Here is a 15,186-nt window from a genome sequence, read left to right as displayed (position 1 = left end):
GGTTTTATTTTCTTGTGTGCAAGCGAAAACATCTGAACAGCTGACTTTAAAGCATTTAAAAACATTATTATTGACTGTTGAAAAGGGAAAAAAAAATATGCCATACCTTCATCGCATTTTTCTCCAATGAATCCGTTGCGGCATTTACATTTTGTTCCACCGTAGTTGTGATCATAAATACAGTCTCCATTCTGTCCACAATCGACATTGTCACAAAGACCTATAAATTAAAAAAACAACAGTAACTAGTTCACCTTGAGTTTCCTTTGGATCATCTCAATTCCTAGATCGGTCTAGCTGTTGCCGACTGCTAGGAATTAAGGTCGTTGAAAGTCTTAAAACTGGAGAGAGGAAAATGTAACAAAGACCAAAGTCAGCCTCAGCTAACCTTTCTTTCTCCTTTGTCAGCCGAACATATGAGGCAACGAGAAGCAAAGGGATGTAAGAGCCAAAATTAAAGATTTGGAGATGTAAATCAGAGCAAATGGTAGGAGAACCTCTTCTTTGTTTGAGGGCAAAAGATGGTAGTAGTAGTTCTAATGGGTTTGCTATACAGCATGACATAAAAAAAAAAACTCAATGAAAGTCTACCTAGGATTTGAACTTAAAACGCCCATTACTCGAAACTTTACTCACTGCCTTATATGGCAACTATTTGGCGTGCGATCAACATTAACATCGTTACTAAAGCATTGGTTTCCTAGGAGCGAATCGCCGACACTTCGGCGTCGCTTTTCGCCGAGAGGAAAACTTGATTCTTCTGCGCATGCGCGTCCGAGCTAAATCGACGTCGTGAGTGGCCACGTCGGAATCACTTGACTTTGATTTCAGAGTCACACCGAGAAGCGACGCCAAAGCTCGCTGATTTCACTTCTAGGAAACCAGAGCTTAAGAAGTAATTGGAAAATGACAGCTGGAGCATAGCTTTTATGCTACAAAAGTTACAGAACAATTGGTCTCATATTCCTCGAGAAATCCGTAAAAATGTAAATTTTTGGAAGTGCCTCATTGGTGATATAGTGTAGAAGGACTAAAAAAGCCAAAACATGAGCAAAAGTAAACTTTTCACTATAGAAAATGTGTGGTTAAAAATTCCATACATTTTATAGAGTCATATGGGGAAAGAAGGCCTGTAAGGCTGGTTGCGAAATAAAAGATTCAGCATACAATGCACTCTCTCTCAAATTATTGGCTGTATATTCCCCCCCCCCTTTTTTTTGCAACATGAAGTCGACTGTTTTAGAGTTAAAAGAAAAAACTAAAAACGCATTATTAATTACCATTATCGCATTTTTCTCCTGTAAATCCATCTCTGCACTCACAACCTACATCTCTGTATTTCTCATCCCAGATACAAACTCTATTCGGTCCGCAGTCGATCTCATCACACATATCTAAAAAAGTAAGAAATCAGCAATTAGCTGCAGAGCACCACACCGGATAGCAGTATATGTGCCATTTGAAGTAGTATCAATAGCATGGCACGATGAGCATCATCGTGCGTTGTGGAGGAGTATATTCATAGTGGTAGTTTTTTTTTTTTTACATAACTACGCAGCGAGAATTTCGCAATCGGTTCCAACTTGGCCTAAATGAATAAATAAATAAATATTAATCGGCTCTATTTAATGTCCGCCTCTGGCAAGTTGAGATCCGCTCCCCGATCGATTCAACGATTCCATTACTTGAAATAAGGGTGAGAAAAAACGGCTTAAGAACTTGCGAATTTAGTTGGCAGTGTATTGCCCATTTGGCGTACAATATTACTATACCACTATATCTAACTATTAGCAAGCGGTACAGAATTTTCTCGCCAAAGGGTTGCACTGGTAGCCTAACCACGTCTAACAATGCCTCTTCTCACTGATTGTTCTCCCTGGAAAGAAATGGACTTGTTCACAAGGCCATAGCTCAACTTGTCGGAATCCAACACTACGTTGTGAAAATCAATGCCGGATTTTTCTTACACTCCAATCAGGCAATAGCAGGGCAGCTGTATGTTTCAGTAGGGAATGTGGGGCAGTTTCAGTAGGGGAATGTGGGGCAAAGTGAAACAGTTAAATGCCTGAGCGTTTTCAGAATGAACACAATGGAAATGAAATGCATTAAATTATGTTCAAAATATTTTTGATCAAACAAATCAGTAAATAAAAAGTCGAATGAATAAATGAGGATACTGAAAAAATAAATGAATAATAAAATAAATAAAATATATATATATATATATATATATATATATATATATATATATATATATATATATATATATAACGAAGAATAAATGAGTGAGTAAAAGAGTGAATGAATAAATAAGAAAATTTTGAATGAATGAATAAATAATTTAATTACTAAATGATAGAATGTAAATGAATTAATTAATATCTGAATACGTAAGTGATTTAGCAAATGATTGAGTGATTAAACAAAATACCCTATTTTGCCCCTTCCACTTTGACCCGTATGTACTTGACTAATTGTACAAAATATTTAAAATACTCATAAGTTTAATATTAACTAAAAAAATACTGCACCGAATAGTAAACGATCTCAATTAATATTTTAGATGTTAATAACAAGACCAGTATCTTTTATTATTTCAAAAATAATCTTTGACTTTCAACAAAATACTACAATATGAGTATCAATTTTTTGAAAATTACCTGTGTTACGATATGCTTTAATCTTTGGCAATATTTTATTTTTCTGAGTGGAATCTACTACATCTATATTACTACATAGTTAAGTATTACCAGATAGAGGAATTTAAAACCAGAGTAAATATTCCACCATTTCACTTTGCCCCACATTTCCCTATTAAACGCTTTTTTTAGGATTCCTGTTTGAACGACTCACCTATGCTACATTTTTAAGCGTTGTAGCGGTTTGAGGTCGACCAGACTTTTTTTTTTTCACTGCAGCAATAGTGACTCTAAAATTGGATACCTAAGAATAATTTTTTTGAAAGCTCCGACACACAAAGAAAGGGGAATATAAGTTTGACGTGTGTGTATATTTGTGTGTCTGTGTATCTGTCTGTGGTACTCTAGCGCCTACATGGATGGACTGATTTTGAAAACTTTTTTTTTGTTCGAAAGGAGAGTTGATCGAGAGTGTTCTCAGCTAAGTTGCGTCTTCAGATGACATTAATTAACGGAGATGATAATTCAAAACCTCAAAAAGGTTTGTCGCGATTTTTTCAGGGAAAACATATTTAAAAATTAGTACCAAAATGAAGAGTAATTTATTTTGCTTCTGATAGAATGTGTTTGGAACTGATATGACATAGAATTCAAACTGTAACGCATTTTTAAAGCAGATTTTAAAAACGGCCAAGCGTTTATTCACGCGATTGGCAACCGAATTCATTGCTAGCCGACAGGGTAAGAAAATTTAAAATTTTTATCTGTTGCTAGTTTCTATTCGTTAACAAATAAAATACTTATAATTGATTTTTACTAGCTGCGTTGCCCGGCTTTGCACGGTTCACCTCGAAAATAAAAGTTATGTCAAGTGACGCGAGTTCAACACTCATCCTTGAACCAAAAAAAAAAAAAAAAAAAAATAGTCAGTGAAATTTTGCGGCAGATTGCGGAAAACCCCCAAAAGGTAAACATTTTAAAAATCTCCTGATTATAGGAAAAGCCTCAAAACAAAAATAAGAATTTTACCTGTTCATATTCGAGAAAAAAAATGGCAACAGATCTTTCATCTCAATGATTTTCTTCACCCCGCTATACATTTTAATAAAAGCGTTGTTGCGGAAAGTTGATATGAAGCACTGAATAATAATTTGAATGGAGGAAAGCCTTCGAAAAATAGGGATTTTATATCGAAATCCAAGCTTCATAATTAATAGATTTTAATTGATATCTCCGTTAATTATTATTGGAGGATTATGTTAAATCGCCAAACATGAAGACGGGAAGATTACGAATCCATCGATACCTGGTTCGATGGTCAGTTCACTGTCCTTCGGGAGAAGAAACTTGGACATACACAGATACGCTCAGTTTTTAATTATATAAGAGATGGTTTTTAAATGGATTTTCAATTTTCCCTCTTGATTCTACATTTGCGACTCAGTCGGATTTTTTTTAAATTTTTAATTTTAGTTACCTATCTTTCTGGAACAGGATTATATCGTCCAAATTGGAGCCGAATGCGAAATTCATACTAACTAGTAACTAGAAAACCACTAGCAGCAACATGCTCCTCCACAATACATGACGACACTCGCCGCACCATGCCATTGCTGTAGGGGAGAGTGTTGTAACTCATGACACTTTTCATATTTTAATTTTTAACGTCAATTATTTGAATCAAATTTAAAATCTAAAAGTTGCAATAAAAATTCCCCAACATACTTCTATGCAATATATATATATATTTTTTAATTTAGACATTTGAAAATAAAATATTGCCAGCTATTTAAAGTAAAAGTACCAAGCTGCCCCAAGGTACAACATCCTATGGTACCTTGGGATACATATTGTTGTACTATGGGAAAGTCTTCGAGATTCAGGAAATGAACCATGTACTTGAACCAGTTTTGCACCAGAAAAAAAAATCATGGCAGTGAATTAAATCACGAATAATTAATTATGAATTATAAATTATAAATTATGAATTATTACCTAACATTAAATGTGTTTAAAAGACTACATAAGATTAGATACAGCGGTTCCCAAACTTTTTAGGCCACGGAACCATTAGTAATTTGCTTTTACTTAAAGAAACTCCATTTTCACTTCCTTTTACAAAAAAGGAAGTATTGTATCTGCAAAAAAAAAAATTTCACTCAAAAATCGGCCTTAATTTCCCTTTTTCTCAACCCCGAATGAATGTTGAGTTTTTTTTTTTTTTTTTGACTCGACCACACGTGTATATATGCCTAGGAACGTACAGACACCAGAAATGAAGACCCCCGAGTCAGGGCCGCGCCAAGCCTGATCGGCGCCGTCGTACAAATGTCTTTGGAGCGCCTTTATGCTCTGGCGTTCGAGAAAAACATAGTTAATACCCGGAGAGAGGTTTTGTAGACAAATATATAATGAAAAAAAAGTTTGGCATTTAATTTATACAAAAAATAATGTGTGAATATTTAATTTCACAATATGGTGTACGTTACTTCTTATCTCGAAATTATTCCGTGTCCAGCAGCTCCTCTGATATCCTAATAATGCGTTTTGAACGAAAAAAATATTTTAATATCCAAGTTAAAGCCACTTTGAATAATCTCTAAGTGATGAACAATTAATAAGACTTTTATGCCTTTCAAAACACGACAACAGGAGCAGTGGCGTAACTATAAAATAGTTTTAGGGCAGTATAAATTGAAAAAAAAAATCTCTTTTAATAAGAGTGGTCTGGGGGTTCTCCCCGGAAAATTTTTGAAGCTTGTAGTTTGAAAAACGCAGTTTTAGACGATCTTTGGTGGTGTTATGGGGAAAAAAGGTACAAGGGGCTCCGAAGAAATTTTTAGAAGTTGGCGCCTTAAAGCGTGATAATTGCCCATGTTTATTGACGCTAAAATAAGGGATGGAATTCTGGGATTCTACCCGACTGTTTTTTTTTTTAAATAGAGAGAAATCAATTTTTTTTCTCTCCTCCAATTTTTCGAAATTGAACTTCCAAAAACGCAATTGTAGACAACTCTGAAGATTTTTACAAGAAGGGAATTCTGAAGCTCTAGAAACCTGAAGTCCTAGAAACCTAAGCAGTATTTTATAATATTAGGAGAAGTGGTTCAGAGGCTATTATAACAAAGTTTTCGTAAGTCATGTTTGAAAAACCTAATTTTTGATGATATTAAAGGAAGGAGGTTCGGAGGCCCTTGCCCGAATACTTTCAGAAATTGAAGCCTTCAAACCGCGATTGACCATATTTGATAAAATTAGGGCCGGCAAATCTTTCGAAATTAAAGCTCTAAAAACACATTTTCAAATGATTTTCTAACGCGGTTTTAAGCGATGTTGTTTCGTATTCAGGTGTTTCGCGAAATTTTGCGAAATTGAAGATCTGGAAACGAAATTTGAGATTCTCGGTAATGCTTTTGTGTGCGGGGGGGGGGGGGATTCGGAGGACTAGCAGTTTGAAAACTTTCCTTTTTTCAGGCGAACTAGAAAAAAGAAAAATAATCAGGAAGAAAGAAAGAAAAAAAGAGAGAAGTAGGACGGATGGGGAGTAGCTGACCAATTAGCTGAAACTATTGAGAATTTTTAACTAGAAGATTTTTTTTTTTTAAGAAATGAAATTTTTACCAGAACATCATTATTTTTTTTTCCTTATTAAAAGCACTTTGTTTTCCGAAGACGCGTTTTTTCCCCTTTAATAGTAAATATTTTTGAAAAACATTGAACTAAGCAAGCTGGTAAAATTTGCCGGTGAAACGAATAGTTCTAAAATATGAAAACGTTAAAAAGGCATTGACTTTAATATATAAAACAAACACATTATCCAAAGCTCTTTCTTTACTTTAATACTTAAACAGTTGAAGAAAAAGGGGGTGCAAGAATTGAGTAATTAGGGTCAAGAGAGAGTCGTTACTTTTCAGAACTAAAAAGTTAATCTAAATTATTGTCTCACTATATATATTGAACGTATAAGTGAATAATATGCAAATGTGCTTACCGTATTTTTTAATGTATGATAACATGATGCAGTAAAATTACCACGAATAATAGTTAAAAACCACAAAAAGACATATCGCAAGAGTTATAATATAATGTATTCACTCAAAGAACCAAAATGGGGAATAGCAAATTTCTGGCGCTGCTTCGTATGCTCAACCTTGTAAAATTATAGACATACTGAACTAATATTCACTGCTCCACATATGATTAAAAATTCTAATGTATGCATTAATTAGCATCATGGGTTTTCAGTGTAAAAGATCGCGCTTTTGAATAGCATATTCAGATACAACGATGCAATAATTTTTCCTTATAGATAGGCAGCAAGGAGGATTGCTTGTTTTAATGAGCAGTATAATTTCACCGCTACTCTTATAAATATAATGAAAAACTCAATTTTATATTTTTGGTTGGAAATCCCCCACCCCCATTTGGAACATTTTTGATTGGTACTGCTCGGTGCCTTTTTGACTCTGGCGCCGTCGTGCTATGCACGACCTTGCACATAAGGATGGCGCGGCCCTGCCCCGAGTTAATTACAACGAATTTTCACGTGACGTCCGTATGTACGTATGTATGTGTGTATGTATCTCGCATAACACAAAAACGGTATGTCCTAAAAATTTGAAATCTGGTACGTAGACTCCTAGTGGGGTCTATTGTGCACCTTTAATTTTGGTTGCATTCCGGTGTTTCTAAAGTGGTCTTTTGCTCTTTTTTGGGGAGAAATCAATGTTAATTTCGATGTAAACTCAAGTTGGGTTATAAGTTGTCCGACACTTGGCGATATATCGCCAGTCTTTTGGTCGCCAAGTTTTGTCGCCAACTTGGCGACAAATTTGGAGATTTTTTTTTTTTTTTAATTTGGTTTTAGTTTGGCCACTGTTGGTGATATTTAGAGAGTTAACAATTGAATCACATTAAAATTGCCAATAATGGGGAAATGACATTAAATTGGAGTAAAAGGAAGCCATGTGATGCACACATCAGCTCGTTGTTTGTGAGCAAAAGACAAAATGTTAACGATCTAGGAGTCAAATGATAAAGATGAAAAATGATCATCATTTGATTACTTACTTCTGTATAGTAGAAACTATTGACTACGGGAGAAATTTCGAATTTGGACAACTATCACGTTTTAAGGTGCGCTGAACTTACCTTAACCAATGTTGGAGACTATCTGCCCGTTTAAAAGACTACATAAGATTAGATACATCGATTCTCAAACTTTTTAGGCCACGGAATCCTTAGTAATTTGCTTTTACTTAAAGGAACCCCATTTTTGTTTGCGAGCAAAAGACAAAATGCTAACGATTTAGGAGTCAAATGATAAGGATGAAAAATGATCATCATTTGATTACTTACTTTTGCATAGAAGAAACTATTGATTACGGGAGAAATTTCGTATTTTGACAAATTATCACATTTTAAGGTGCGCTGAACTACCTTAACCAATTTTGAAGAAAACTATCTGCTATTGTTCCGTGTTCCTAAACATCTCTTAATCATTAAGAACCATGCATATGTTGTACCTAGGAGCGTGTCCTAAATTACAAAATGTTTGGCTGTCCCGAGGTACAATCACCACGTGGTTTCAGAAAAACCAAAATGATGGTCAATCCGGAAGCATTATAATTACTTTCTCATACGCAAAATATGTAAAGTACTTCTCTTTTATAAAAAAAATAAAATTCAGTTGATTAAATTTACAAATACAAAGACAGAAAATGAAATAAAAATGAAGAAAATGTATACTTTGGAGTTTTGAAAAAAAATTTTCTCTCACAAAATCGTCAAATTTACCCATTTTGATACGGATTTTTACTATGGCACCATTTAGTGATGAAGGTCACTGTTAGAGATTACAAAAACATGGCTGCTAAAAACAGATTCTTAGGAATTAGCAGTGTCCCAAGGTACAAACGTTCCAAGTTACAACAATCTCCCCTACAGCAAATAGCGCGTATACTGCTTTCTATTGATATCACTTCCACCATCATATCCCTACCACAACTCACATGTGTTGCCGATTTGTGAACGATCCCTTACAATTCACTTCCTGTCCGAGAATAATTGAAGTTCGACTCATTAGGTAGACGATATTTTGTAAGTTTTTATGATACTCAAATGGCATTTTATAATGTATAATGTGTTGTTAAAACTGTTTGGCTAAGAAATTTCGAAATGGGTAAATTATGTCTTTCGCGCAAACGCAGTGAAAAAAAAATTGCTTTAAGTGTTCATATTTCATCAAATTTTCAGTATTTTAATTTCAAATTTTAGTATAGTGGTTCTTTTGTATTCTGTGAAGTTTTCTGAACGTTTGGTAAGGCTTGACGGAAAACTCTGCGTGATATTTGCCAAAAACAGGCGAACAAGATGGATATTTTTAAAAGTAATGTTTATTTCTTCATGAATATAAGATAATTTCACGAAAATCTATAAAATTATTGTAAACAGTAAGTAAACTTACTTCTGAAATTTACAGCTTGTTTCCAGCTATATACGAAAAAGGATGGTTTAAAAAACTTTTACTTTCCTCTATTTTTTACTGATCCATTAAGCACCTGGAGGATTCAATTTTTATTGAAAAATGTCAACTAAAGCATGCGTTTTATGTGACAAAAGTTACATAGCTTATTTTTCGAGGGATTCTTGAAAATGTGAAGTTTTTGAAAGTGATGCAGTACTTTCGTCCGCCAATGTGTATGCATCTGCGTGTGTTTCTAGAGCAGCGCTGCTAAGCATAATATTTAATGACTCGAATTGTTATTCCAAAAAAAAAAAATATATATATATAGAAATACATAGGCTTGAAACAAACCTGTTTCGCAGTCGTCTCCACTCCATCCATTCTTACACAAACATTCAGGCTTCTTCTCCGCTTCATTCCATTTGCAATAGCCGTTTCCTGCGCATTCTAAACCACTACATGGATCTAAAAAGAATATTTTATTTAATTTACAGTTTCAAACTCTCTTCAAGGTGTATTTAGGTAATTTCAAACCGTCGGTGTTTTTAAACGGAAAATTTTAAAAACAAGTGTGCTGTTATTCACACTGTAACACAAAATTCCAGAACGTTACTGAAAATGAATGGGCATTTAATGTGCTTAGTTTCTGCCGGTAACATTTTTGGAAAAACCTAAGAAAATTCCCCATTAAAACTTGATTACCTGAAATTAAACTAGAATAGTACTGAAAAAATCAGAAATCTTACCAAACAAAGCCAGTTATGTTTCTGTACTAACTCAGGAAACTACACAATAGAGCAATAATCGGAACACTTTGACTAAGTAGCTATCGAAAGTAGTAAAACATGCTTCTGAAAACATGAATTATTTGCCCTCGTGTCCCCGTTGTCGAATGTGCGATCTAAAAGTCGCCAAACTTAGCGAGTGTCAGTGAGAAATGGGTGACATCTCTTACACGAGTTGTATGCAACCGGTGAAACTGCGGGATCAATTTCACGTCAAGTCATTAAATTTGGCGCTTTTCTTAAAATTTTGTTAGAATTTACGACCTTATATCTCGATAACAGGAGAACGAGGGCCAATAATTTTTGTGTCTAGAATATGTCTCAAGATGCTGCGTTGATTGTAACCTATTGAAGCTTTTTTCATTATTATTCGTGCGGTTCCCTGGTTAGGAACACTCGCAGTGGCGTACCCAGCACAGGTGACACTCGGGGTGGCAATTAGTGGTGTCACCCCCCCCCCCCCACAAACGCAAAAGGAAAAGATATTGGTCAACCTGAAATTCATGCAATTGTCAGAAACAACTACATTTGTAGTGTAACGAAATTTCAAGTGAGCTAATGTACAAAAAACATATAAAAATGAGGGTCCAGGGTTTTACCACCCGGAAAATTTTCAAATTTGTAGTCTTAAAACTGCCTTTTAGCTTCATATTTTTCAAAAACTTGCATTTCCACTTTGGGTGTCACTCCCCAGTTGGGTGACATCCGGGGCGGACCGCAACCCCCCCCCTTCCGTAGCGACCCCACTAAGACACCCTTTGGTTCCCCAACCGTAGTTATTTGTTACCAATCAAATTACATTATAATTATTGGGTTGTTCGGAAAGTAATTTCGTTTTTTCCCGTCAGAGGACTTAATTACGTTTTTTCGAAACCAACTTCACACTTAAGCCGCATAACCATTATATGTCTTGAGAGCTGATATTGCAAGGCTTGTGTGTGAAAAAGTTCTATTAATTCTACGCAGTAGTTTTTGTTTGGTGCCCTTTTAAATATGGAGAGCAATAAGCAGCATTTTCGTCATATTTTACTTTTTTACTTCAGAAAAGGTAAAAATGCTGTCCAAGCGAGAAAAAAATTGACGGATGTGTATGGAGAAGGCGTGTTAACAGTACGCCAGTGCCAGAACTGGTTTGCAAAATTTCGATCCGGCAATTTTGATGTCGAGGATGCACCACGGTCTGGAAGGCCGGTCGAAGCTGACAAAGATGCGATAAAGGCATTAGTTGATGCCAATCGGCGAATAACCACACGAGAGATAGGTGAGAGATTAAATTTGTCGAATTAGACTGTTTATGGCCATTTGAAAGGCATGGGCTTAACCTCGAAGCTCGATGTGTGGGTGCCCCATGTCCTTACGGAGCGAAATTTGTGTCGTCGCGTTGACGCGTGTGATTCGCTCCTCAAACGTCAAGAAAATGATCCATTTTTGAAGCGGATTATTACTGGGGACGAAAAATGGGTTGTATACAACAATGTTAAACGCAAGAGGTCATGGAGCAGAAAAGATGAACCGGCTCAAAGCGTGTCAAAAGCCAACATTCACCAAAAAAAGGTGATGCTCTCCGTTTGGTGGGATGTCAAAGGAATCGTTTTTTTTTTTGAGCTTTTGCCGGACAATACAACGATTAATTCAGAAGTCTATTGTCATCAGCTGGACAAATTGAATGATTCACTTAAAGAGAAGAGGCCCGAATTAATCAACAGGAAGGGTGTAGTGTTCCACCAGACCTCACACAAGTTTGGTCACTCGCCAAAAACTTTTACAGCTTGAATGGGACGTACTGCAACATCCACCATATTCTCCAGATCTGGCGCCTTCCGACTACTATTTGTTCCGGTCCCTGCAAAATTTTTTGGATGGCAAAACCTTTACCTCAAATGAAGATGTCAAAAACCACCTGAACCAGTTTTTTGCCAGCAAGGACCAAAACTTTAATGAGAGGGGAATTATGTTACTGCCAGAAAGATGGCAAAAGGTGTTGGACCAGAATGGGTAATATATAATTTAATAAAATATTTATTCATTATACGAAAACTGTCTTTCATGTTCCCCCCCCCCCCCCCAAAAAAAAACGAAATGACTTTCCGAACAACCCAATACCTTTCAAAAATGTTTGGAAAAGTTCTATGTTTATTTATTTACTTAAATTAAAAAAAAGAGGTCTTTAAGACATTGTGTAATTTTGTAATGTCTCATTTCATGACATTTTTAATGTTTGAGAATTCATATACACACCGTTTTCGCAGTTCGTTCCAGTCCAACCGTTTGTACACACACAAAGTGGCTGTTGTACTTCTTTGATCCAATAGCAATAACCGTTGATTCCACATTTTTGATTCCCGCATGGATCTAAATAAAAAACAAAGAGAATAATCTTTCTCGCAATGAAAATATATATCTATTGAATACATACATTAACAAAAAAGTTTAAAGCCGACAATTACATAAAAAGGCGCAGGTTCGAACCTGGCTCCAGTCAAAGGATTTTCAAAATGCAGAAAATCAACAGCGTTTGTATCGTACGATACGCGGCAAGTAAAAGATCCTTCAAGTACTTTTTTCATTTTATTATTAAAAAGGTATTGAAATAAAATTTCAAAATATATAAAAATCAAAAAATCGAATTTTTGAAAGTATTAAGGGTACTGACTCCTCTTAACGAAACACAGGAAAAGTATCATTTAGTCTCAAAATCACACATAAATAGAATGTTTTTACTTAACACCACAGTTCGTATTTGTATTTTCTTTCTTTGTCTCTCCCTTCACTCTTTTTTCTGCTGATGTTACCATGTAAAACAAATGCACCCCGTGACGAAATAAGACTTGGAAAATTCGCTGAAACTTCAGTTACCTCTTTCGCAGTAGGTTCCGGTCCACCCATTGCTGCACACACAGATGGCATCTTTTTCTTCCTCATTCCATTCGCAAACACCGTTGTCTTCGCATTTTAAATTCTCGCATGAATCTAAAAGAAACAAAAACAAAAATGTGTCTTACTTCCACAAGTGTACTCAAAAGAATGATAAGCCTCAAAGCTTTAATTTATATGCTAGAAAATCTCCCATCAATGTATTTTGAATGCGCGAAGTTTTGTTCAGGCGAAGTTTTATCCGCTCGAAATTTTGTCCACGCGAAGTTTTGTTCACGCGAAGTTTTGACCGCGCGAACTATTGTCCATGAGAAGTTTTGGCCGCGAAGTATTGTCCAGCGAAGTTTCGGCAGCGAAGTTTTGACCCATTACCGAAAATTGCTTCAACATTTGAACGAAGCAATTGACTGTTTGGGGATATTTCGATGGTTGAAATTTTAACCCTAACTCCAATGGATTTACCCTAAACCCCAGTAGATAGCTTTCATTTTTGACCATTTTTTCGTTTCTTCGTTCTCCTAAAATGAGTCTTACCAGTAAAACAGTTATGTTACCGGATCCAGTTCATAATCGTCTGAATAAAGCATTTCTCTGCATATCAAGCATTATGAAAACACATTATCAAATTATCATGCTATGACGATAGTTTCATTTTTGATGACATCAGGAGCCTTTACGCGATCAGTAAATTTACTATTATATATATGAAGATTTACTAGCTTATTACAAGGCGTTGCTCGTGTGCTTATTAAAGCAGCATACCTTTTAGACAGGTGAATGGATGTTTATCAACATGATCTACCGCTTTCCAGGTACAAACCCGTAAAAGAACGTAAATAGCACCGAAAAATAAAGTAAAAATACCCTGCGTTTCCTGGGTCAGTATAATTAGGAAAAAAAAAAAGCTACTTTCATTTGTTTTCTTTTTTAACTGACAGAACACAAAACACACTGCTTTGACGTGATGAAAAATCAAGCTCTATCCCATGAGACTAAAATAGCAATAAGTATTTTTTTTAAAAAATTATTCATTTGTAAACAAAAGCATAGGGGGGGAAGGTGAGATGACACACTGAATACTGAATTGAATTTATGAAAATCTTCGAGCATGGAACTAAAACGCTCAGAGAACTCTTTTTTATTTTACTTAGAAATTTCCAACTGATGCCATCTTCTGTAAAAAAAATCAGCACTTTCGATGGACATATAATGTAAATATGAGGAAGTATTTTTTCTCCCCCATATTAGGGAATCGATTTGAAAACCAAAAATCCTCTGAACCAACCTTGGAAAAATTCCGACTTAAATTGTGAATTTATGTAAGGAACACACACATACACACAAATATACATCCATTTATTATACGTATAGATTTTCTGAGTGGAACAGTACTAATGATGATAAATATTATAAATATTATTTGCGAATAAAAAGCGGCTTAAATTTTCGCGATTCTGACACGTTCGAAAATAGAGAAAATTGAAGTCTCGGGACGATTTTACAATAATTGGATTTAAATAAAGAGCATTTTCGTGCACATAATGCAAATGAATCAATTTATCATAGTTTTTGAATTAAGTAAAAGTTGAATACTGGTATAATCTTATCAAAATTATTACATAATACATATCTAGCCTGATATACATCACTTACCAGCATTATTGATATTTTTCTCCAGCTGCCTCGCAACTTTTGCTTGACTTAAAAGCAATTTTGGAGATTTCAATACTTGTGGTTCATACATTTCATACACATTTTTTCTGACAGTATTTTCCGACACAGACAATACTAAAACTGCACAAAACACAACTATTGCCTTGACAAAAAACATTTTCAGTAATCGCGAATGAAGGCACGCCTACGGGAGCAAAATAAGCAGTCAGAACCTACGCTTCTGACTGCTACTTGAATGAAAATTCTCTGATAATGTTGTCGTTGTCTTCCTCTTAAAAAAAGATTAACTTGAAGTTATAAAACACAAAGGAAAGAGTAAATGAATACGTATACTCGAGGTATAATTTATCTTCGAACAGCTTCTTAACTTTTGTTTCTGATCTTTCTTTCGTCTTATATCATTTGTGATTTTCAAGTTTCCATATCTTAAGCCTTTGTTGCTTTTAACAAATATCTTTTTCCTTCATTGATAACAGTGAGAATTTGAAGTAGCACTGAATTTTTGAAAAATATATTGAAACATTTTCGAAATTTCGATGAAGAATTTTTTAGAGAAAGGAAAATTTAATCAAAGTATCCATAACTTCACTCAAAAACAAAATAGGAATTGACTTGAAAATTAGTATAACCTCTTTTCCCTCCCCCAACCATTCCCAATACAACGAGAATCCCCTAAATCGGAAGCTTCCCAAAAGTAGAAAATATCCCTTAAAACACCCTCCTAAAAATTTTAATGGCGTAGTCTGTG

General features: G+C 35.0%; 1 protein-coding gene across 4 annotated transcripts in view; it reads right to left on the bottom strand.

Annotated features, from left to right (window-relative positions):
* LOC129227541 (tenascin-like) overlaps nucleotides 1–14,682 on the bottom strand; it is a 129,012-nt gene extending 114,330 nt beyond the window's left edge. For 2 of the 4 annotated variants that reach the window (XM_054862119.1, XM_054862122.1), the window contains exons 1-6: nucleotides 14,418–14,678; nucleotides 12,747–12,860; nucleotides 12,129–12,242; nucleotides 9,457–9,570; nucleotides 1,281–1,394; nucleotides 107–220 (exon numbers count right to left, since the gene is read on the bottom strand). In XM_054862119.1, coding sequence (XP_054718094.1) covers nucleotides 107–220; nucleotides 1,281–1,394; nucleotides 9,457–9,570; nucleotides 12,129–12,242; nucleotides 12,747–12,860; nucleotides 14,418–14,595 — 748 coding nt within the window. In that variant the 5' untranslated portion in view covers nucleotides 14,596–14,678. Of the gene's footprint in view, nucleotides 1–106; nucleotides 221–1,280; nucleotides 1,395–9,456; nucleotides 9,571–12,128; nucleotides 12,243–12,746; nucleotides 12,861–14,417 lie in introns of all 4 variants that reach the window. The other 2 variants (XM_054862120.1, XM_054862121.1) reach the window with 2 other exon arrangements.
* Nucleotides 14,683–15,186: the final 504 nt, after the last annotated feature.

The sequence above is a fragment of the Uloborus diversus genome, chromosome 8 (assembly GCF_026930045.1).
Source record: "Uloborus diversus isolate 005 chromosome 8, Udiv.v.3.1, whole genome shotgun sequence".
NCBI classification, from domain to species: domain Eukaryota; kingdom Metazoa; phylum Arthropoda; class Arachnida; order Araneae; family Uloboridae; genus Uloborus; species Uloborus diversus.
This window is presented reverse-complemented; position numbering and strand designations above follow the sequence as displayed.